At 38.8% G+C, this 21,984-nt stretch overlaps 1 protein-coding gene across 1 annotated transcript in view; it reads right to left on the bottom strand.

The window, feature by feature from the left end:
- PCSK5 (proprotein convertase subtilisin/kexin type 5) overlaps positions 1 to 21,984 on the bottom strand; it is a 247,790-nt gene that overhangs the window by 38,906 nt on the left and 186,900 nt on the right. The window contains exons 21-24 of the mRNA XM_056325218.1: positions 11,417 to 11,519; positions 7,982 to 8,118; positions 5,827 to 6,024; positions 5,444 to 5,512 (exon numbers count right to left, since the gene is read on the bottom strand). Coding sequence (XP_056181193.1) covers positions 5,444 to 5,512; positions 5,827 to 6,024; positions 7,982 to 8,118; positions 11,417 to 11,519 — 507 coding nt within the window. The remainder of the gene's footprint in view (positions 1 to 5,443; positions 5,513 to 5,826; positions 6,025 to 7,981; positions 8,119 to 11,416; positions 11,520 to 21,984) is intronic.

Here is a 21,984-nt window from a genome sequence, read left to right as displayed (position 1 = left end):
ATTGGGAGAATGCCTGACTTTCACAAATCCTTCTGAGGTGAAGACCTATCCTTCTGTTGATTCCTATACATTTATCAATGATCCACTTGAGCTCTGATTGTTGCAAATATTTAGCTCCTCAATGAACTAGGTGCTCATATTTAGTATTATTAGTTAATAGTGTGGCAGTTTCTGCTTGTGAAGTGTACATATGCAAGTCAGTAGTATTGTATATTTGAGAAGTTTGTCACTTACCACCTTTGTAAGTACTCATATCTTGTGTCTATTCGTTGTGCAGGTGCAAAAGGGCAAATGCATATTGTAACATAAAGAGAGCGAGTGCTGAACCTGTCTAAGAAATCATTTTGGTCCATGTGTTGTATTTTAGACATATCAAGTAAGAGCCAGGATTGTTATCCTCTTGCATTGTATTGACTCTGAAATTCTCTTAGAATAATTACTTTAAGAGGCTCAAATTCTGCAGTTTTACTTTTTTTTTTCTCCTTATCACTGGCTGCTTTCTAAAAAGGCAAGTTCTACTCTGCAGAAAGCTTCTGAAACTCAATACAGCTTTAAGAGTCTGGAGAAAATATGAGTAGTATTCTGAAGTGATCTAAATCTGTAAGGGAACTTTCACTGAGACATGGAAGGCAGATGCCACAATGGCACAAAGAAAATCCTCCTCCTTAATGTCATTGCTTCAGTAGAACTTTCTCTTTCAAAAGCTGCCTTTGTTGAGGAAACTGGATTTAGTTTTGTAGACTTCATGGTGTTTTCTGGTGCCCACCAGGAGTCATTAAAATTTAATCATGGCCTGATGGTCAGAGGTGATGCGGACCTGTGGTTCCCATGGATTTATCTGCACCAGAGAGAGCAATAGCTCATTGCTGCTCTACAAAGTAGGCCCACAGCGTCCAAAACCAGGTTACTAGACCTGAGTCTAATAAAAGTCATAAAGATAATCTTGGAAATGTGGACTTGAAATTTATTCAGTACATGTTCTTAGACAGGTTGTCTGTCTAATTTTGTGTTTGCATTTGCTAGCACAGCAGTAGGAATATATTTGAAGCTTGTAAGAATTTAGTATTATACATATTGAAGTCACCCTTTTAAGACTTGACTTTGGTTCTTACTTCAGCTTTCATTGCCTGTGCAAGAGTCTGCCTTTCAGACCTTGTGGGATGCTGTGCACTTGCGCATGCCAATTGGGCTAATACGACAGCAAGCAGTCAGATGCATTCGGGAGCAAGTGGGCAGAAGAAGGTGGGGAGGTAAACCCTGCTGTGCATAGCCGTTGTTTTGACACTGTGTACACAAAGCCGTAGATCGTTTTGGGATTAGTGCTGTCTAAGGCAATTTTCCTATTACACATCTCAGGACCTGACAGTGTCTGCAGACAGAATGGTGTCTGAGCATTAAAGATTCTCTGTCTCCTTACAATAAGAGCAGCCTCTGAATTAAAGAAGTGAATCAGAAAGAAAAGTATCACTTGAATCTAAAAGAAAGCACCATCTGTATTTAAACTACAAAGACTTATCTGTCCTTCATTAAGTCTCTTTGACAGTTCCTATCTTTGCTCTTAGACCTTTAATGTAGTTGCAGTAGGGGCATATTGCAACACTGGAGCCCTAGAAAAAAACTGGGTCCAGAGCTGGACAAAAACAGATTTTACTTCATTCCCTGAGGATCCCAGAAAATATTACAAACACTGTCAATCTTCCACTTCAGTATCCTTTTGCTGTGTGAACAATAACCTGCATTGTTACTTAGTGGGTGGATTTTACGTTCTCTGAAATGTCTGATGTGGGATGTAAAGTATCAAACTGAAAAAAGAATGATACCTGTATCTTAATCTGTCTGTAGGGCCACTACTCATCAAGAAGAGAGATTATCCACACAGACTGCCCCCACTACTTGCTCTAGTCTGCTGACATCTGGCATCATGCTGAAAAAGAGTAAATCTTACTCATTTTCTTGCCTGCACCAAGCAGGACAAGATTGCCCAAGACTAAAGGTGGCAGTTTAATCTATTCTTTGGTGACCTGTGAAAAAAAAAATCTGGCCAAAAATTGCTTGTCCTTCAGGCTAATAGGAAAACAGGTGGTTGCGTTACCTTGATTAGCATATATATCCCTTCTTAAAACTAATCTGTGTCTACAAAAAAGAAAAAAAAAATTAACCTTTGTAATTTGTAGAGAGTAAGAGAACCACTTACACTTTGGTTTACAATGTAATGTCACTGTGGTCTGATATTCCTTTTTAAATTCATACAGCTTCTATAAGTGACCCTGCACTCAGTATAAATCGAAGAATTTTATTTTTATCTCTTAGAGCTTATATCAAAGGATCTCAAACCACTTCAGAAAGGGCAGGTGCCTGATGATTTTTTTGTGAGATAACGGTACTGAGTCTTTTGCAGATCCATAAGTATGCACAAAATGTATTTGCATTTGTATACGAATAACTACTTTTCAGTATGTGTACTACATAATTTTGATTCCAATTGCTATGATTACTACACTTTGCTTCTGCCTTTTTTTTTTTTTTTTTTTTTTAATAGAGTATTCCCTGGAGCTTTCTGTTGCACTTCTAGTAGAAATGTTCATAACATTGGAATGCTTTTCCTACTCCTGATCTACAGTTCTTATTTAGATTGAATTCCTCAGTAGTGTTGAAAGGAAGATAAGACAAAGAAAGACTGCAAAATCATGCAGCATTTGCTTAATTTTAAAAAGAGTCTGTAGAAAGTCCTTAAAGAAGTGAAACTAAATGTATCAGATCCCATATTTTCTCACCTTGAAATGTTACTATTTCTATTTGAAGTTATTGTTAGGGAAGTGTTACTTCTTTACAGCTTTCAAAATAATCCATTTCTTCTAAAAGACAGGCAGTTCAGGTGGTTGGGTTTGTTTTTTTTTTTTTTTCCAGAACTCTTTAAATATGTCAGTTTTCTGCTAAGACACGAGAAACCTCTTACCGTGCTCATCTTATCTATGAATTAAGTTTTTAATATGCCCCAAACCTCATTAAATATTAGAGCTGAAATACAAGCTAAAGCGTCTCTACCTGATTCATTTTAACAGTTTGAAGTTTACAGGTCATGCTTTATTTCAGGAACACATGGAAATTTGCAAAAGCTGCTTGGGATTTTACTTTTAGCCCACTGCTGTACTTCTGTTCCAAATAGAGATACCATTAAACCAATCTCTCTGACTCTCAAATATGCACTGTAATCACCACAGAGTTTCCTTAATAATATGCCCCTTACCAAACTCTGGCATCTTAATACTTCCAACTTTACTCAGCAGTGAAAGTTAATTCAGTCTTTGTTTTACTTGAATCCATTCTGTTGATCTTTGAAGCTTTTGAAAAACCTATTTTAAGTCAGAACTTTGAGTGCAAGAACCTGAGAGTAAATATGTAGTGGGTATTACAGATGATTAACGTTTAGGTGATGAGTGATCTTCTGAGGGCAAAAGTAAATGAGTACCCTCTTTCTGTACTCCAGCTGCCCATGAACAGTCTTGCAGTCTCCTTATGCAGGCTTACTAAGCTCATATACAAAGAAAATCAGCCTCTGAGTTACTTGCAATAACTATTTTTAAGAGAAGTTGCTATTCATAGTGCTTTTCACCCTAATTCAAAGCAAGGATTGGCACTAAACCGTTGCAGAAGAGAGATAAAGATTTTAAAGTCACAAGTTTTGTGAAGAGCACTGAAAATATCGCAGGAAAGTAACATTAGTAAAGATTGGTATTGAAACTGATTCTCTCCCTTAATTTCTTTTCTTCTTTTTTCTCCTCACAACAAAGCAAACAGCTGTCATGAATCTGGATACCACACTATACCAAATAAGACCACAGTGTAGTTGTAATCATGTTAAAACTTGGTCCCTCCCGCTCTTCATTCAGCAAAATTCAGTGTAGTCACAGAGGAAGAAGCGTTAAGCTTTACTGCATTCCTGCAGATTGTCTGTTCACCAGAGTCACAAGGAGTTTTATGGTATGACATGTTAGATTTGATGACTGGTAGAAAGAAGAAAGTAGCATGTGATGAAAATCCTTACATAAGTTTGGTATGCGTGAAGGTTCATGATAGTCTTGTTTCCCAGAGGAAAATGTTGATGCAAAAGCAAAACGAACATCGAAACGGTAGTGACTAGTGATGGGAATTGATTTCTGGTTTTGGTGGGTTTTTTGATTTGTTTTTTCTTATGGGGTGCTTTCACTGTTTTCTTTCCTGCTATTCACTCTCCTCTGTAATAGCAACATTCAGTCTCCTGGTATTGACAGTGGTGCTTGTTACACCAGGCCCCAAAACACATTAGGGAGCAAGTGGGAGAAACCAGAAACCCCAGTATGGGCTCCTCTGCCTGTGGAAATCTGCCTGAATTCAAGGAGGGGACCGATAGTCCTGGTAGTCTCTAAGTTTATCACTTTCAAAAATGGTGGAAATATAACAAACCAAATTTGTTCCTTTCTTTCAACAAGTAGTAACTCCGGATAACTATATGCAGATCAGTGACTTGCTCTAGATTTGCACCAAAATAAGTAAAGCTTAGGTCTATTTTTTTCTTCTGTATAAACCTTCAAGGAAATTTTAGCGAAGTCTTATTTTCTGCAATGTAGATGGTCTTACTGAAGTGTCTTGGCATATCAGTACTCATTGGGCACTACTTTACCTAAACTCTGTGCTTGCTTAAGAAAAGTAGTCTAAGGTGTCATAAGTGAAGACTGCCTTTTTGATGGGTAACCCTGTTGCCTTTCAGTCTTGAGTTACTGATCAGTTGTACTCCTGTCCGTATAGCCACAGGAAATAAAAATTTCTAAATGTAAACACAGTGGAAAAAATGAATTGTGATGTCTTTTGAATATTTTTAATCATCTGTGAAGGTGAACTATTGAGATACAGATTCAGTTAAGTTCAGTAAGTTAAATGGCATTTATCTGAAGACAGCAAACTCTCTGCCAAGACCTTATTATGTTGAGATGGAACTTCTTTTTTTAATCCAGCATGGAAAATGAATCAATATTTTAATTTTTTTTAGGGCAGTAGCATTTCTTATTGCAATGAGTTGCTCTTGATTGAAAATTAAGGTCTGTCCTTAGGTCTATTTCCAAAAGAAAAAGCACAGAAAAATGATCTGTTTTGGGATCTAGAAAATTTTAACATCTATGATAAAGTTCTGTGTCTGATAATGACTTCAGTAAGTCAGTAAGTCTCTCAGCCTAAGTGTGGCATTCAGGCAGCAAAATAAAAGTGCTGCAAAGAATAATGTCTAAGTTAATATAGAAATTATTGTTATTTATGCTGGAAATAGAATTTAGAAATGGTGTGCAAAAATAAATACACTGGGAAAAATACAGTTTACTTGAAGAGAGAATGCAGCACTGACTAACTGCTCAGCAAATGATTTTCTCCTACCTTAAGAATAAGGATACAGGTTCATAAAGGAAATACTTACCTAATTTGCAGTTCTGGCATCCATCTGAACATGGGATACAATCTTCAGAGTCAGGATCTTCCACTTCACCTGTGTTTTGCAAATCACCAGTTTTGGGTTAATTCTAGATAATGGAAGGCCAACATTTGGAAGCACTCAGAAAGGTTTCTGGAAACAAACTTTATCCAAATCCAAAAAGGAGAAAGATTCGCAGCAATTTCTTTTCTCATTTGTTCTTGTGTAACCCCATTCAGTTGAGGAAAATACTTCTATTTTACATTAGCAGGATATTGGAAGAGAATCAGAGTTGATTGTATATTTCAAAATTGGAACCAAGATGCTTAACCAGATTTCTGTAACAAATTAAGTAGAATATTTGTTAACTTCTACTGAAGGATGCTTACCTTCTCTACAGCTATGCTTCTGGCACACATTTTGAGTAAGGTAGTAGCCTCTGAAACATCTTTTGCAGTGGCTGGAGTTCAGGCACACCTCACAGTGGCCAAAGCAAGCCACGCAGGTGTGCTCTGAGTGGTAGTGACCTGGAGGACAGCTTGCTCTGCACTCCCCATGATAAAGGAATCGTTCGATCCCTCTTCTGTCTGTGTGTCAAACAAACAGGAAAAAAGATGTGAGCAACAGAGGACATTTGGGCATAAGAAGCAGCTTTATGAAGCACTGGTGCTGCAGCTGACGAGAATTAATATTGTTCACTAACTGATAGATTTGTATGGTTTTACACCAGATAAGCTAAAATGTATAAAAGTTTCAGGACCTCAAACCTTCTGCATTCCTGGAGATTTATGCCATATAAAGGTTGTATGCTAATGAATAATTAATGTTTACATCCATCAACCTAAGAAAATAAGGATCAAGAGATTTCCATTACTGAGTTTCCTTGCAGTGAACATACAAGTATTTGTACTGTATGGTACATGCGGATGTAGAATTGCCATTAGGAAAGCAAAGCTGCTCATTTCACCTTTGGAAAGGATCAGTCTTGTCAATAATAGATTAAACTTTAATCCTCATCCTGGTCACAGCAAGACTCTGGAATCATATAGATTTGAATCTGAATAGCAAGCATGTATCTATTTGCTATCAGAGCAATAGCGTTCTCTAGTGCATGGTGAACAGGGAAGTCCCCTCTTTCAAGTCCTTCTGAATGAAACCTGTGAAAATGCTTACAACTCCATGTGCTGCAACATGGGGAGTTTTGTAATGGGTTACCCTACAGTACAAATTACATACATTATTGTGCTAAGTGTGTTTGATTAACTATAGAGCAAGAATTTGCTTACCATAATTTATTTTTGAAACTGCAGAGAAAGCAGCTATAATAGGGAAAAATTGCTGCACCATAGCAGAAGTATTCAGACTTCGTTTCTTTCACTTTTCATGTACAAATCTTTAGAATGATCATTTCCAGCCTCCTCAGGGTGTGACTTTCATCAGTGTCTTCATTTCTTGACACACAGTAATACAGAAATTTGTATTGCTGTTCATCATAGGGAGAGACTTAGGGAACAATTATACAAACTTCTCCCTCACACGGGACCTGAAGTACCATTTGAAAATCGTCTGCTCAGTCACATTTCCAAAAGTGAGAAAGTCAATCTCATCACCATTATGACAAATTAATGCCAGCTAAAGTAGTGTTTTCTTGTAAACTCAACACTTATTACTAAAGCCATGGTCATTAATGGCTAGGAATGAAGTGGAAGAAGCAGCTGAAAGGAAAAAGACTGTGAATCCATTATGAGACTTCAGAGAAAGCTCACCAAAAATTCCTCTTTAATGAGTGAATTGAAAGTGGAACCTTAAATACTAATTTCTAAGGGCAGTTCAGGCTAGCTACACTTGTGTATAATAGCTTTAAGTTCTTTGCCCATCAGGTGTTATGGAGGGGAAAGAGAATAATTTTTAAAATGGAGCTTCAAAAGGGTAAGAGCTGCTTTTTGGAACAACCACAGATTTAACTATATTACTCTCTCTCAACCTAAGGTCTATAAAAATGTGTCAAAAATACACATTTCTTATGTGTGTTGGTGGTAAGCTTGTCTTTGCAAGCCCTGTTTGTCCAGCTGTAGGGACACAGCAGTCTGTTGTGGAACCCACCATGCTTGTTTCCTAGCTTTCCCCAGGCAGCACCCTGGCTCCCTGCCTGCTTGTGCAAGCTTGCTCCATTTCAGTGTAGCCCATACTGTGTAGAGGCTGGGGGAGGCATGTATAGGGTTTTTTCCAGAGGCAGACTATGTATGCTTTCTGTCCTTTTTTTCTTGTGCTACTCTCTGTTTCTGTTAACATAGCTCCTTTTCAAAATATACCAAGGGAAATGCATAAAAACACAAGGGTAATGCAGAGTTGTGTTTTCGTGAACTTTCTTAAAAATAAATTGAGTTCCACCCCGCTTCAGGGTTAAAACAAGATTATGATGCAGATCAGTAGCAAAAGCACTACTTATTTTATTGGTTCTAACAACTGGCCCTGAGAGCAGAGGGGAAAGTGAACTTGGAGGCCAAGGAAGGGGAAAAATCTGCAAGAGGAAATCTTTCTTACCTGTTCCACAAACGGTGCATTTGTTAGGTTCACTTCCGCTGCAATCCAGGCAGGTATGATGGCACAAATGACATTGTCCTTTGAATTCAAACTTTCCTCTGGGGCATTGCATAACACAGCGACCATCATCAAAGACTCTTTTGAGGTAGAGACAGGCATAATTACAAATTTAGCCACTACTTGTTCTTCAAACAAGAAACCCAAGATACTCTTCCTTCACCCTATTTACAAGATTACTTGCATGTTACTCCTTCGTTTTCCTGATCTTATTCATAGTATTTACTAAGTGAAAAGTCAACCATGTTTGAACTTGGATCTTAGACTTCAGAGATCAGTTTTTTTCTGAGATTTTTCTGAGAAAAATAACCTTTTGGTCCTGTACCTAGGTCTCCTTCTACCACAATCCCTGCAGAGGTCACTTATGCTTGTTAGAAGGAAAGAAAGACTTGGTCTTTCTCTATGAAGGAATGATATGCCTGTTCAAATTTCCTGTTAGTTTCACTTTAAAGGCTTCCTGTGAACAGTGCTATAGCTTCAGCAAAACGACTTTGTACATGAAGACAAACACCTATTCGAAACTTTGTTTTTAGGAGCTGTATTTTTAGACTTGCATATCTGCAAACATTTAGGAATTTTGCTGTTAAATGTTCTCCTTTTACCAGGTAATGAAATATTTGGTACAGAATCCTTTTATATGATGAAAATTTCTGGTCCATTTTTCACCATAATGTCTACTGGTTTTAATTTGTTTGGGAGAAAAGTAGAAAAGCATCAATACAGATATGACTATTAAAAGAATATAAACCAAGCTGGCTAGAATTTGACGGTGTTCTCACTATTAAGAAAGTAAGAGAGACTGTAATCTTCCGCACTTAACTGCTTTGACCAGTTTGGTATCTGAGGACTTGGAATGCAATTTATAGAGAAGGTGATCATCGTTCAATACAGATTTTGAGACTGTCAGCTTGTCTGTACACCTAGGGAACTGTAGGCTTGCCATAACATTATGGTAGTGCATGCTTCCTTGGAGCCAGCCAATAGCACTAGGCAATGTCTGCAATATGTCTTCATAAATTTGAGTTGCTATGGTCATTGTCAGATTTATTCTGAAAGGAGAGGAGAAAGATATCTGCAAAGTTTAAGACCAATTTTGTCAGATAGTCTATAAAACCATTTAAAGTTTACCATGATTGGGAAAGTCTAGGCTTATGAAGTGTGAAGAAGGAAGAATAGGCTATCATGCAAACAGCCTTTCTTAAGTGCATGTAACAAAGAAAACTTAGGAATTTATTAACAATACTTGTGAAGCTGAAGGCAGTCTGCTGGAGGGAATCAGGGAGAAGATTGGGTGGGTGTACAAAGTATTCAGCAAAGATGTATCTCTGCCGTGGGAGTCCAACAGTAAGATAGTCCTATGCAGACTGTAACTTATACAGCTCTACCTGCACGTTGAAGACCATTATTCAGCTCTTCATGGGGACTGCAGCCACCTCTAGTTGGTTTCTGTGCAAATGGCACAATGCAAGAGATGTACTGGAGGTAGCAGGGCTATGTTTATACGGCATGCAAATATTACTGTGTTCTGCTACATGTACTGGCTGTAATGATAGCAATCCTTACAAACAGCTCACACAGTGGTAAAGCACATTCTTCTTGCTTTTTATTATGTTGTCCCTAATGGAAGACACGAGCAGGCCAGATCTTCTCATTAACCTTTGTAGATCAAACAGTAAACAGATGGATAAACAATTTTGTGAAAATCAGTTTGGCTGGCCAAGAAACTACAATTCTATAATTTTTTAAGAAAAGAAGACAGCATTTTGAATTGTTGAACAAGAAGATGATCTGACTGATTGTTGTGGTTTAGCCCCAACCAGTAATGAAGTACCACACAACCACAACGAGGACACTGATTTTATTATGAAAGAAGGTGACATCTAGCGCTGAATTTTCACAAAGAACAGTGATTTGCTTAGTGTTTTTGTTTTCCCATTATTTTCAGTAATCAGCACACAGCCCCCACCCAAGTCTTTTCATCCTTTTCAAAGAGGAAAGGTGTTTTCCTGTAAGAAAGCAGCACTGCTGAATTTTAGTCTGTACTGTCTAATGGGCACTCATTACTGTCTTCGAGAAACGTGATCTGAAAGTCTCAAGAGTGACAAGGTTTAGGATTCTGTTTCAATTAAACAGGTCTATTTCAAGTACATAATGAACTATGTCCATTGGAAGGATTTACGCTTTAGCCTCTGCATGAAATTTTTCTTGATTGTTATTTCTTTTACTACTGACTGTCATAATATGACTGTTCGTACAGTTTCACAATGTGCAGAAGGAGCACAGAAAGCTTTTGGAAGCCTTAGATACCAAACTTGAAAACTGTTAGAGGATTTGTTATGAGATAGACAGCAGCACCCTTCCCAAAAAAACCAAAATCACAGAGACCTAATTACTGCAAGCACCTAGGTGGTTTTGCCTCATGGTATTGTTCTGTACCTTCTCTGTTTTACAAATATCTCTGTAAAGTTCATAAAACATGTTGCAAGGAAACACAGACAATCTAATCTAAATGCAACTGTGAACTGGAGAAATCCAGTCCACGGTCCAAAATTCTGCCCAGACTTCCTGTGCTAATGCCATTTCTGACATAACACACCTTAATTTAATGCTGTTTCCTCAGTTATGAATTTGTTTGGACCCTGTTGGTCCTGGTACATCTTTTACTGGCATAGTCTTATCATAGATATTTGCAGGGTAGATTGTAGGATTGCTTGGGGATATTTTTTTCCTATGTCTTCTAGGATCTGATTCTGATTTCATCCCAGCTGTCTACAATGCAATCCAGTGTGACAGAACCAGAGATACTGGCGCGAGAATAAAGCGGTTGGTAGGACATGAGGTTAAAACCAGTAGACTCCTGGATTAGGTGCGAGATGACCTAAACATAAGCCTCTGATCAGCGATATCCTGTGGAAAAGCTTCTTTCTCATTCTGCTCACTCTTCATGGCAGGTAAAACTTAAACTACCTCAGTGAGGGGATGATCTTTAGGTGCTATGAATATCTCCTGAATTAGCTGATTGTGCCAAACTCCATAGCTGTGTACAACTACAGATTCCCCAGACTCCTGTTAGATTTGTCACTGCTGTGATTCTAGGAATTATGATTTTGAAAGAACAACAATGGAAGAAAAAATATTTCACATATTAAAAGGAATTTTTCTGTATCTGTGGGAACCATCTGGCTAAACATCAACTGTCTGCATAGCCAGCTGTCTTATTCACAAAGCACTTGTTTTCTCACTTACCCTGGTTTTATTTGCCTTAATCATTGCTTGTGTCTTTAGTCAACTTTGCAGGCTAATGCTAAAGACCACATAGCTACTTCTCTAGATGATTATACGAGGTCTTCATGCTGCACTGTGCTAGGAGACAATTACCTTGTGAGTGGGCAGCTGATGCAGTTGTCTGGCTCAGGTCCAATGCACTTCTGACAGGATGCTTCACACAACTGACATTCTTGGGAATCATCAAGATATTCCCCTGGTAGAAAAAAAATTGTTCATTTCAGATCAACATCTCATGTTAAATAAAACCCCAAACCAAAACCAACACCATGCACCAAGCCAGCTTGGAAAATATAATAAATAAAAGGAATCAGATATGTTTTGAATTATTGAAATGATCATATTTCCCTGTGGTATCAGGAAAACAAGTACTGGCTGCCTTGGGGAACCACAATATTCAAAATTAGTATTTCCTAATCCTTATTTATTTATTTATTTATTTATTTATTTATTTATTTACATATTTTTATTTTCCATGTGAATCTGACAGAATGATTCTTGTTTTTCAGGTTAATGCTATTTCTTTTGCATCATTTAAGTAATTGGACTCTTTAAGATTCACCATGGAGAGTTACAACTAAACAGTGATACCTAGGAGTATTTGTTACTTAATGTTCTTAGATGCAGCTGCTGATTGCAAGCTGCAGCATAAAAAGTGTGCTGTCATGGGTGCGGGTTACGTTATGTGAGAAGAACTTGAGCAAGCTTCCATTGGTTCCATATGTTGGTGCTTCCCAACTGCTATGACATTTTTTGTCCCACACCCAAGCCACTGCTGGAAGACACCAGATCTGAAAGACCTAGACTCTCACTTGGTGCCCAAGTGCCCATTTGGACTTGAAAAAAAGATTTTTGAATTATATAAATTGTTGCCTTAAAACTGAGATAAATACATAAACACTTCCAGGTCATGAACACACTAGTACTACTGTGGTGCTGAAGTGCAAAGTTTGCCTCTTTATTTACTGAATATTAATTAAAAATTTGGTATGAATTGGTAAGCTGTATGCTTCATAAGTCTCAGAGCAGAGATATTCATTTGGTAAGTAGCATGAATACTGTATCTGTGTGCAGCATCATGTGGGGACACTATATCAGTTTATTGTGTGGTTTTATAAAGCTCAAGATTGGGTCTTTTATGTCAGTTTGTTATAGGGAAAATTTATTCTAACTGAGTCTATATATTTGAGAGAATTGGCTGTTCCTTCATTCTTAAGTAATGGAAGAGGTTGGGCAGAGAGTCCTATATAATACATAAAACTTGCAGTTTCTATGGATACTTCAATATGGAGAAACTCTTTCCATTTGCATTGCTGCTTGGAAATCCCGATCTGGCAAATGCAGTGAGTTTTAGGAGTCAAAATGCAAATGTGGAATGACTTGGTTTTGGCTTTCAGTTGCACTGCATCGCTTACATTGAAGAGCAAAGGCACTACATAAGCAACTATCGCTACAAGTGTAAAATGATGTAGGAGAGAAACATTTTCTAAAGTACAAATTTCATTCTCTGTCTTTTGTGTTTTTTACTTCATATTAATGTGTATTAACAAATTTTGTAACAGTTGAAATCTGTGTTACGAGATATAAGCTAGGGTAGTACTTCTCATGCTTAAGGGGGTGGGAACAGCATAGTTAAAAAGGCATACCAACAGGAACATCCAGCTAACTGTGGACAAAAGCTGAGGTACCCAAATTGTAGGTAAAGATACAATTTTCATTTTGTAAAGGTTTGTGTGTCTCCTGAAGAAAGGAAAAAGGTAAACGACAAGCCAAAAGACAGTGACAGAGCCACATAAAACATGAAGACAGTGCTCCTCAGAGGCTCCTATGGGATCAGCGCTAACTTGGCAAGTTCAGAACTGGGAGCAAATGAACATCTCCTGATGAGATCAGAGAAACAGAAATCTGTGTATGCATACACATTCACACAGTTTTTATAGTTCTCATTATCCAAAGAGCATTTTCTATATATTTTTATGTGCATTTCTGTAGTCCCACACATGCCTATGTAGGCCAAACCTTGAATCATGTAAATCGACTGATTTTTGTTGAAGTGATGTAGGTTTTCTGAGCTGCAACACTGTATCTTGTATGATAGGTTACTTTATAAAGGACTAATGACCACAGTATTATAAATTATGTCTGCTTGACACAGAATTCAGCAGGATTCTGAATTTATCCAAGTACTATTGAGATTAAATATGGATGGACAAATAACTATCACAATAGAGAATATTTGTAATTCTCACTTTCTAGGAAAAATACCTCTGGCCTGCTGTCCAGTAGATCATCAGGCCATTGTCAGATTTGCTTAATGTAGGGCTCTTGAGTCCTTCTGATACATATTTGGAGAGTATAACAGAATCCCTTGTTCTCAAATGCTTTATGGGATTTGAAAATATAATTTGATACACACACACACACACACACACACACATATATATATATATACATACATATATGTTTGAACAATACACAGCCATGAAAAAATGCAGTATCTGGACAGTCTTCCTGTGGCAGGTCTGGTGTCTCAGTGGTTTATGCTACTGGCTCTAAACCACTGGGAAATCTCAGGGCAACATTAATAAATAATTGCTTCTGTGATGTTTTGTGATATGTATGTTACAAAAACTTTTTGTTTCTCCAGTCCTTCACTTTATTTGCCCACACTGCCTGTATGCTTATCTATCAGACCTGAGGTACTAATTCGTACACCTCAGCTATGCCCAATCAAATCCATCCCACATGGTAGAAGTGCTTAGTTTTAAAAGGTTTTTCTTATTTCTTTGTTATGCCTTTCATTGGAAGTGCTGTAATTAATTTCAGCTGTGCTGGAATAGTGCCAGGAAGACCAGTTCTCTGCTTACTTTATTCTTGTAGCTGAAGCGTTTTAAAGCATATTAGTATAAGAATGTGCACCAGAAAATACTTACACATTAGGCCCTCTGAATGGTAAGTCACATCTAGAACTGTAGATCTGCCACTGAATGCACAAAATATTTTTTAGTGGCTATTCGAAGAGTTAACACTGAAATGCAACTTTAAAGAAGACTTTTAAACTATTCCACAGGGCAGTTTAAATGTTTGCCAGAATTCCTTGTGGGTGATATATTTCTTGACAAATCTCACTAGATAAATACTAGTTAGCAAAGCCTCAACTCTCTCTCCCCCCCCCCCCGCCCTTCTGTATTCTCTTCCCCACCCCCCCCACCCCCCATCCTTCTGCATTAAATTTTTTTTCTGTCCAACACACATAACGGGGAAATACTTTCAGCAATGTGTCTCAGCTATGCCTTATGCCTTAATTCAGGCAATGCTCATCAGTCACTTTGGATTATCCCACATTTAGCCTTCATTCTCAATTCTGTTACTTTTTCATCTTGTTTAAAAACATTTGTCATCTTGTTTAAAAAAAAGGGACTGAAGGTATTATAGGAATAAGGCTATATTAACAGATATAATGCCTCTTAATGGGAAGATTTTAACGTGTAATTTTTTTGTGTTCCCAGTTAGAAGTATTTAATTTCACTTCTGGGCCACACCAGGTTGCAGGCTGTGCCTTTAACTTCATACAAGAGCTCTGCACTTATGCTGAGTTCCTATCAGTTGATAGGATGCATTTTACAATGAGGTAAGGACTACTGTCTCCCATTGAGGAGGCAGAAAAGCTGTGTTGCAGTGAGATCCTCAAGTCAGGGTGTAATAGCAAACTAGAACCTGTCCCTCCTGCATCCCGGACTAGAGCACTATCATAGCTGCCAGGTCCTTGCTATGTTTTTACATAAGCAGTATTAAGTTTACAGACATTATCTTGTTACTATTTTTCTCCTGCTTTCCAAAAGTTGTGCCATTCATTGACAGCACATAGTGTTTCAGGAGACCAGGTGGATGTTTCCAATGAAAGAGGACCAGGTGAATAACCTTGTAAGTTATGCCTGGAAATATACAGTTCTCTGTGCTGGCTGTCATAAATAAATGTTTCTCTTGTAGCCCCACCATGAGACTTAGTCACTGCAAGTCATGTGTTACTTCCCCACTTTTCTTAATCAGAACATCACTTTATCTAATTAAAAAATGTTCATTCGTTATCTTCTATAGCATTGCCTCAGTGGCTTTTCCTTATAATCAATGGAAAAATGACCTTTTTTCCTCCCTTTTTCTTATTTACTTTCATGGGAACCTGGATATGGATTTTGTGCTTGGGCTTTTATATGTAATCTTGTGGGTTACAATGGTTTCACAGAGCAGATAAAGAAACATTGATCAGAATTGTTTTTCATCAGTCCGCAGTGAGACCCAAAGGGATTTGGTCTTAGGGAGCTCTCTGCTGTTTCCATGTTTGGCCTTGATACATTTTATTTTGGCTGGCCCACGGGATCAGCTACGTGAGTTTTGCTGAAGAAATATTTATCCATAAAGCTTAAGTCCATAAGGAACTTAGACTAACCTGCATACAACAATCCATTAAAATTCACCCTGAGGATCCCTCTTGAAGTTACCCCTCTGTTTAGCCGAAAGCCTTAATGTTTGATAGATTACAGCTCCCTGAAATAAATCTTGTCTTCATCTTGAAAACGTTAGGACACGGAAATTACAGCTTTTCATTTCCCCCCCAGATTTTGGAGAGTCATACAAAATTTGAGCCTAATTTCCTATTATTTGTCTAGCTTCAGCTTCCAGTCTCCTGCTAATTATTATTCTCATTCAGTCATTTTACACAATGACCAAATTTCTGTCTCCCTGTTTGAATGTACGGAAGGGACAAAGAAGACACCCTTCATGGGCAAAACTTCAGGGTGTTATGATTTGAGGTGAGGAGAGGGATTCAAGATTGCAAAATTTTTTTCTTCTTCTTTTCAAAAGTGCTGTAGAAAGTGATGAACCAGAGGGCTGAAATTAGGATGTTGGCTCCTAAGTCACCGAATCTTCCCCATGTGCCAAGGGACAAAGCAGAAGCTTGAAAAGGGCTGAACATCGCTTCCCTGAACAGTGGTGTGTGGAGCTGGGTGTGATACAATGATTTTAGAACGAAAGGCCCTTTTGTTGCAGGATTAGTGAGATTACACAGAGCCTCAGGTTAGCTTTAATCATGACAGGCAGGAGGGAGGCAACTGCCTTTATCAAGTACACTATTTTACACAGCCCTCTGTTCTTTCCCCTGCAGAATAAAAATATTTACATTAGCCAAAGCTGCCTTTTTTGCTGACACAAAGGGATTTTTTCCTCTCTTTATTCTGTGTGTTTCTTCCCTCATTTCTGTGTAGTATTTATACAATGTTTGTTAGAAACCCAATGAAGAGCCAGAACCCTGAGGTGTACTGAGCGGGCATAAACAGACTCCAGACAGACATTTTGTAGCATTTTAAAAATCAGCTTTAAACCTCCATTTGCACTGATAATGTGGATGCCTGGAAGTAAAAGCTGGCTGGGATCAAGGTTTCTCCCTTGTCTGTGTAAGCACAAAGGTCAGAGCCTGGCAAGGTCTTCTCCTGCTCACCTGGAGCCCAAAATGTGACAGCCCCATGAGAAAGTGGGAAGGGTAATGGAGCAAACCTAATCTGTATTGCTAACGCTTTGTTTTGTGCCCTTCTCACTTCTTGATGGAGGTGGAAATACCATGGCACTGTCAAAAGTTTAGGCTGACAATGCAAAAATATCTGTTTAGTATCTCTATTTCTGGAGCTTCCCAACTGGAAATTTCCCTGTCTGATCTTGTCAACCTTCCTAATTTTTGGGAAGCTCAGTAGCTGGCAATTTCCTACAGGGCAGTGGAATGGAGACACCTGAATCTCACTGAAAATTATCTCATTGTGTTTATAGTACTGTTTTGGAAATCCAGGTAGTTTCCTGTGAATATGCAAAATACAGGTGGAAAGTGACGGTATATTGAGTAAAGCTGGTGTTATTTGCACCTGCAGTACGTTACAGATAGGATCTTTCAATGCCGGAGGAAAACACGTCATACTCCAGAGGCAAACAAAGTAGCATGGCATCTTTCTCCTAAGTTGTGCAGTGAGGAGTATGTAATTTGTATACACAGAGCTTTCCCTGTCCACAGGATTTCTGCAGTCTGCCTTGGATAGACATAAATGGGAAGAGCTGTATGTCTCAGGGCAGTGTTGCAGTGTGTCATCTGTCTTAAAATGAGAGGTCACTGCACAGAGTGTTTGTACGGGAGGTCTCCAGCTTAAGCAGGATGTGAACACAGTTCTGCTGATGTGCTGATAACTGGGCAGATTTCAGCAGGCAAAGAGTTGCCCCAACAAGATATAACAACATAGATTCATACTGCTAATCAAATGCAATTTCTGTTTAATTTGTGGAGGTGAATATATATCACAGCCTGAAAGAAATCTGCCAGAAAGATACAAGTTTATCTCCTTGGAAGTAAAAAGCAGACCAAATTAAGTCTTTAAATGAGAGGTATAAAGGAGTACCTTTTATTCCCATCTGTAACTCTTCAGACAACTCAATATGCTTACACTGGTGATCTCTCCGTGCTTAAAATCTTCCCTGGTTGCTCATCTTCAATATAAGCACTTTAGGAATAGCCAAGGTAATTGCTGTTGATGATTACCCTGGAAAGCACAGTCCAGGATGTTCCCTTTAATGATCACACGCTCCATGCTGAGGGTGCAGAAATGGATAAATGATACAGCCCTTCTAACTGAGAGCTGGAGAGAGGCTTTGTGACACTGGCTGTGGGAACTCTTTGAACCCTTTCAGACTTGGGATTGAAAACATTCAGGGAGGCAGCACTAAAGGCAGATCCAGCAAGAGCAGCATTAACATAACTTCAGTTCAGTATGGCCCTTCGAGTAAAAAAGGGTCTGTTTTGTTTGGGAATTGATATTTGAGTTATTTCTGTCTTTTGATCCAGTGGTCTTGCAGAGAATGGCACATTAGCATGGTGACAAGCACCATGGCTAACAGCAATGTTATCCTACGGGGACTGGCAACCAGGTGCTAGACTTTCCTTACAACCCCCATCTCAAAGAACATCTGCAGGCATCAGGAGGTCGGCAGTGGGCAGGCCAAGGACAATTGTAAATGGAAAAGGTATGTAGTATTATCCAAATTGTAACTAAATCACACTAGTCATACTCTAGTGAACATTCAGTGCTATTACTGAGTTTGAATGATACAGCCATTAATTCTCCTTGGGTAAATAAATATTCACTGCCTGTCAACGTTCCAGCTTCTCCACCCGAGGCTGGTTGGAAAAATAGGTACTTAATCAGCTCATTCCATAACTCCATAAAGCACAGATGTCTGCAGTGTTTTGTGACGGGACAGTACTTTTTACTTTGAAAAGTGATGCTGTTTTCCCAGAAGGTCTTCAACAAATCCACCCCCAAAACACTGAGAAACACTGATAAATAAATGGTTGTACAACGGGCATTCTTCCAAGCTGTGCCTTGCCCATCTTTGGCAGCAAATGCATAAGCTGCTCATAAAAAAAAAGAGATGTAACAAAAAACAGCCTTTGGTGTGGCACTGAGAGATTGCATTTGTTGCTTACTGGAATTATTTTTGTAAATGCTTAGAGACTTCTCATTGTAATATGCTTTCCCTTGACTACCTTTCCAATGCTAGAAGAGAAAATTGGCTCAGTTTTTATGCAATAAACTTTGCTTTCTAATGCAGAAAGTCCTTCCAGGATAATTTCAATCACAGTGTGGCAATTAAAATATAATTCTGTGGTGGTGTCTGCTACCCTTGCACAGCAGGTGAACATTACTGCAGTCTCTTTGGCTTTATCCTGAGGACCTCAGAACCGTTTCCCTAGTGAGACCAAATGTTACTGTGCCCTGAGACTTCACAGAAATGTCTCAGGACTTCAACAGATCTGAATCCCCTTTGCTCATTAGTGTGGAACCAGTGGTGGAAAGGCAGATGTGGGTTGCACCTTCACTGGATGGATGCAATCCTAAGGCTCAGAGCCTTAGTTTGTTCTCAAGGACACTGTGTGGCTACCCACAGTTCTTCAGTCCTTGCTAATGAGAGGATTGAGGCCCCAACACACACTCATGACAGGTGGCAGTAAATAATCAGATAATCAATTCCGTCAAAAATTGAAAACTCCCAAGATAGTTTAAGTAAGGCATGTAAATAAAAATTATGCCAAACAGAATTAATTTCCCCCCTGCTAAACAAAGTGTTCATCAAAAATACATTTTTCTTCATTTTTCTTTATATTGAAACTGCATATTCTGAACAAGCACATGCAAGTTGGTGGCGGTGTCTGTTTCTTTTTGATGAAAACTTGACTAAAATTTTTCTTTGTATGCTGTAAAACTTTTTTTAATGCTTGCTTAAAATATTGTGCACAAACATCTAATGGCAGAACTTTTCTTGATTCATTATGTACCAATGACATGACAATGGCATATCCAATATAAATATAAGGCATGGTAATGGATCACAGACAAGTTATTGTTCCGCGAGTTGCACTGCAAATTGAAAGCTTTGACTCATACAGGCAGTCACTTAAATGTCTTTACAGGAACCTTGAATTTATAACAAGCCTTTCTTACAGTCATTCAGTTTATTAAATAATTTCATTGAAAAGTAGCAGATAGTTACCTAAAGTGGCCACTCATATAAATAATGCTCACTCTGGTTGTGATGTGGCTATTAAGAGGATTAACTTGGTTATCACCAAGTTGCAAGTTGTGTTTAGTGATGGGTGAAATTGCTGTAGTCAGCTCTAGTATCTCGGTATATAGGTTTACTCATCTTCAGGGCTCATGGTGTCATACCTCTTTTCATTACCTGACAATGTGGAACAAACAGCACCCCTGCTAATACACAATATATTCAGTAGTAGGGGTTGCTCAGAATTTCACAGGATATTGGAAGGCTGCAGTTCCAGTAGAGATTGGGGTAGTCTGTAAGGTCTCATATGGAAATAATTATTAGAAAACAGTGTCCTGCACAGAGGGGGAGTTTGCAAAGCCTCCCCAGAAAGAGGTGGAATGTGCCGGTAGAGAACAGTGTGAGGGTAGGCAGGGTCTGAGCTGCAGTCTGAGCCAAAAGCCACAGAGCTACTGGTCAGAAGCATAAGGTTTCTACTGACATATCCCAGCAGGTGTCTGATTTGCTGATCCAATACTGGTGGCTGAGGTTGTTGCTTTTTGACTTGTGATATAAATAAGGCAGATGTCAATGAACAGATCTGGACTGATGCCATACACAGTCCTTTCAGACATCGAGAAAAATAGAATTTTGTTCATGCTTAGCAGCTTCTGAGCCTCCTAAAATGTTCTATCCCTGTTCTTCATGCCAACAACACAGTGTCAAATACTGAACACTCCCCAATACTCACCACTGAATCAGAGAGATCAATCACCTAAGAAATCTCTGCATCTGGGAACAAACTAGCTTCCTTCAATTGCAATCCTGTTGCTGCAGCGATCCTCTCGTACAATGACTAACTATAGTGCTGCTTACAAATTCTGCTTGCATCTGGCCACTGCCATTAAGGCATCAAAAATAAAAATGATCGAAGAGTTTGAGATGACAACAGAAAGTACTGTTTTCAGCCTAAAACTCAGTTCTATGCTTTCTTGTCTGTGAGGGTTCACAGCTCAACATTTACAGATATGCCCTCTACAGCAGATTTCTTTGGCCAGAGCTATAGCAAGTTTATTATTTATCTTTTTATGTTTCGTACCCAAAGATGAAATCTTGACAATAAAAGACACCACGATTGATTGAATTTCTCATGCTAGTTGGAAGGTGAAGGTGGGGTGGGAGCTGAAAGAAGCAGCTCTTCATAAAGTACTGGTGTAAGGTTTAGGCCAACCTTTTTTCCAGGTGTGCTCTGACCAAACTACTGCTAAGAATGTGCCATCCCACATAGGCTTGCTCCCAGGACTGACAGGGAAACTGTGATAATGACAACCTAAACCAAGTTGGTGACAATGAAATGTTTAAGGCTGAAATTTTTTTTTTCCAGGGAATTCTTTACATGGCCTCAGTGAACATGCTTAAAATGTCATCTGAATATATGACTTCTTGGATAAGCTGCCACTTTGGTTTCCACTCAGGTTGTACAACTAAGTGGGAAATGACAGAGCATCAGCTAATGCTGATGGAGGGTCTCACCCTGCAGGAGTCACAGATGAGTCCACATGAAGCCCTTTCGAAGTACTGGCACGGACAGCTAGCCTGCCATTCTCGAGCGGCAGTCTGGTGCTGTGTTCTGAGGTGTACTCGTTGTGATCATTGGTATGTGAACAGACACCAATATCTCCATGTGCACATGGCCACGTATGATTGCAAAGATGAAACCTTCCTCCTAAACTGTCTGAGCCAATAGGTAGTTATGCATGTCACTTTTTAGTCCTAAGGATGCAAGCGATTAGGCTCATCACAAACTCTTACAGATCAGAGTAAGCCAGCATTGTTACCTACTAGGGTTCAGTCGTGGCTGTACTGCTGCTACACAAAAGATGTCCTCCACAGACACCAGATATTTCTGCAATCATAAATTCCATCACTTCAAACAAAAAAATTCTGCAATAAAATTAAACACCCTTACCCTCCCAATTTGTTACAATGACTTGCGTGCGGTATCTAAGTGCTCCGGTATATACCATAAAGCTACCTGTGCCCTTCAACAAAGATATTTTACATACAGATTATCAACATGTTTT

Source organism: Falco biarmicus, chromosome Z, assembly GCF_023638135.1.
Source record: "Falco biarmicus isolate bFalBia1 chromosome Z, bFalBia1.pri, whole genome shotgun sequence".
NCBI classification, from domain to species: domain Eukaryota; kingdom Metazoa; phylum Chordata; class Aves; order Falconiformes; family Falconidae; genus Falco; species Falco biarmicus.
This window is presented reverse-complemented; position numbering and strand designations above follow the sequence as displayed.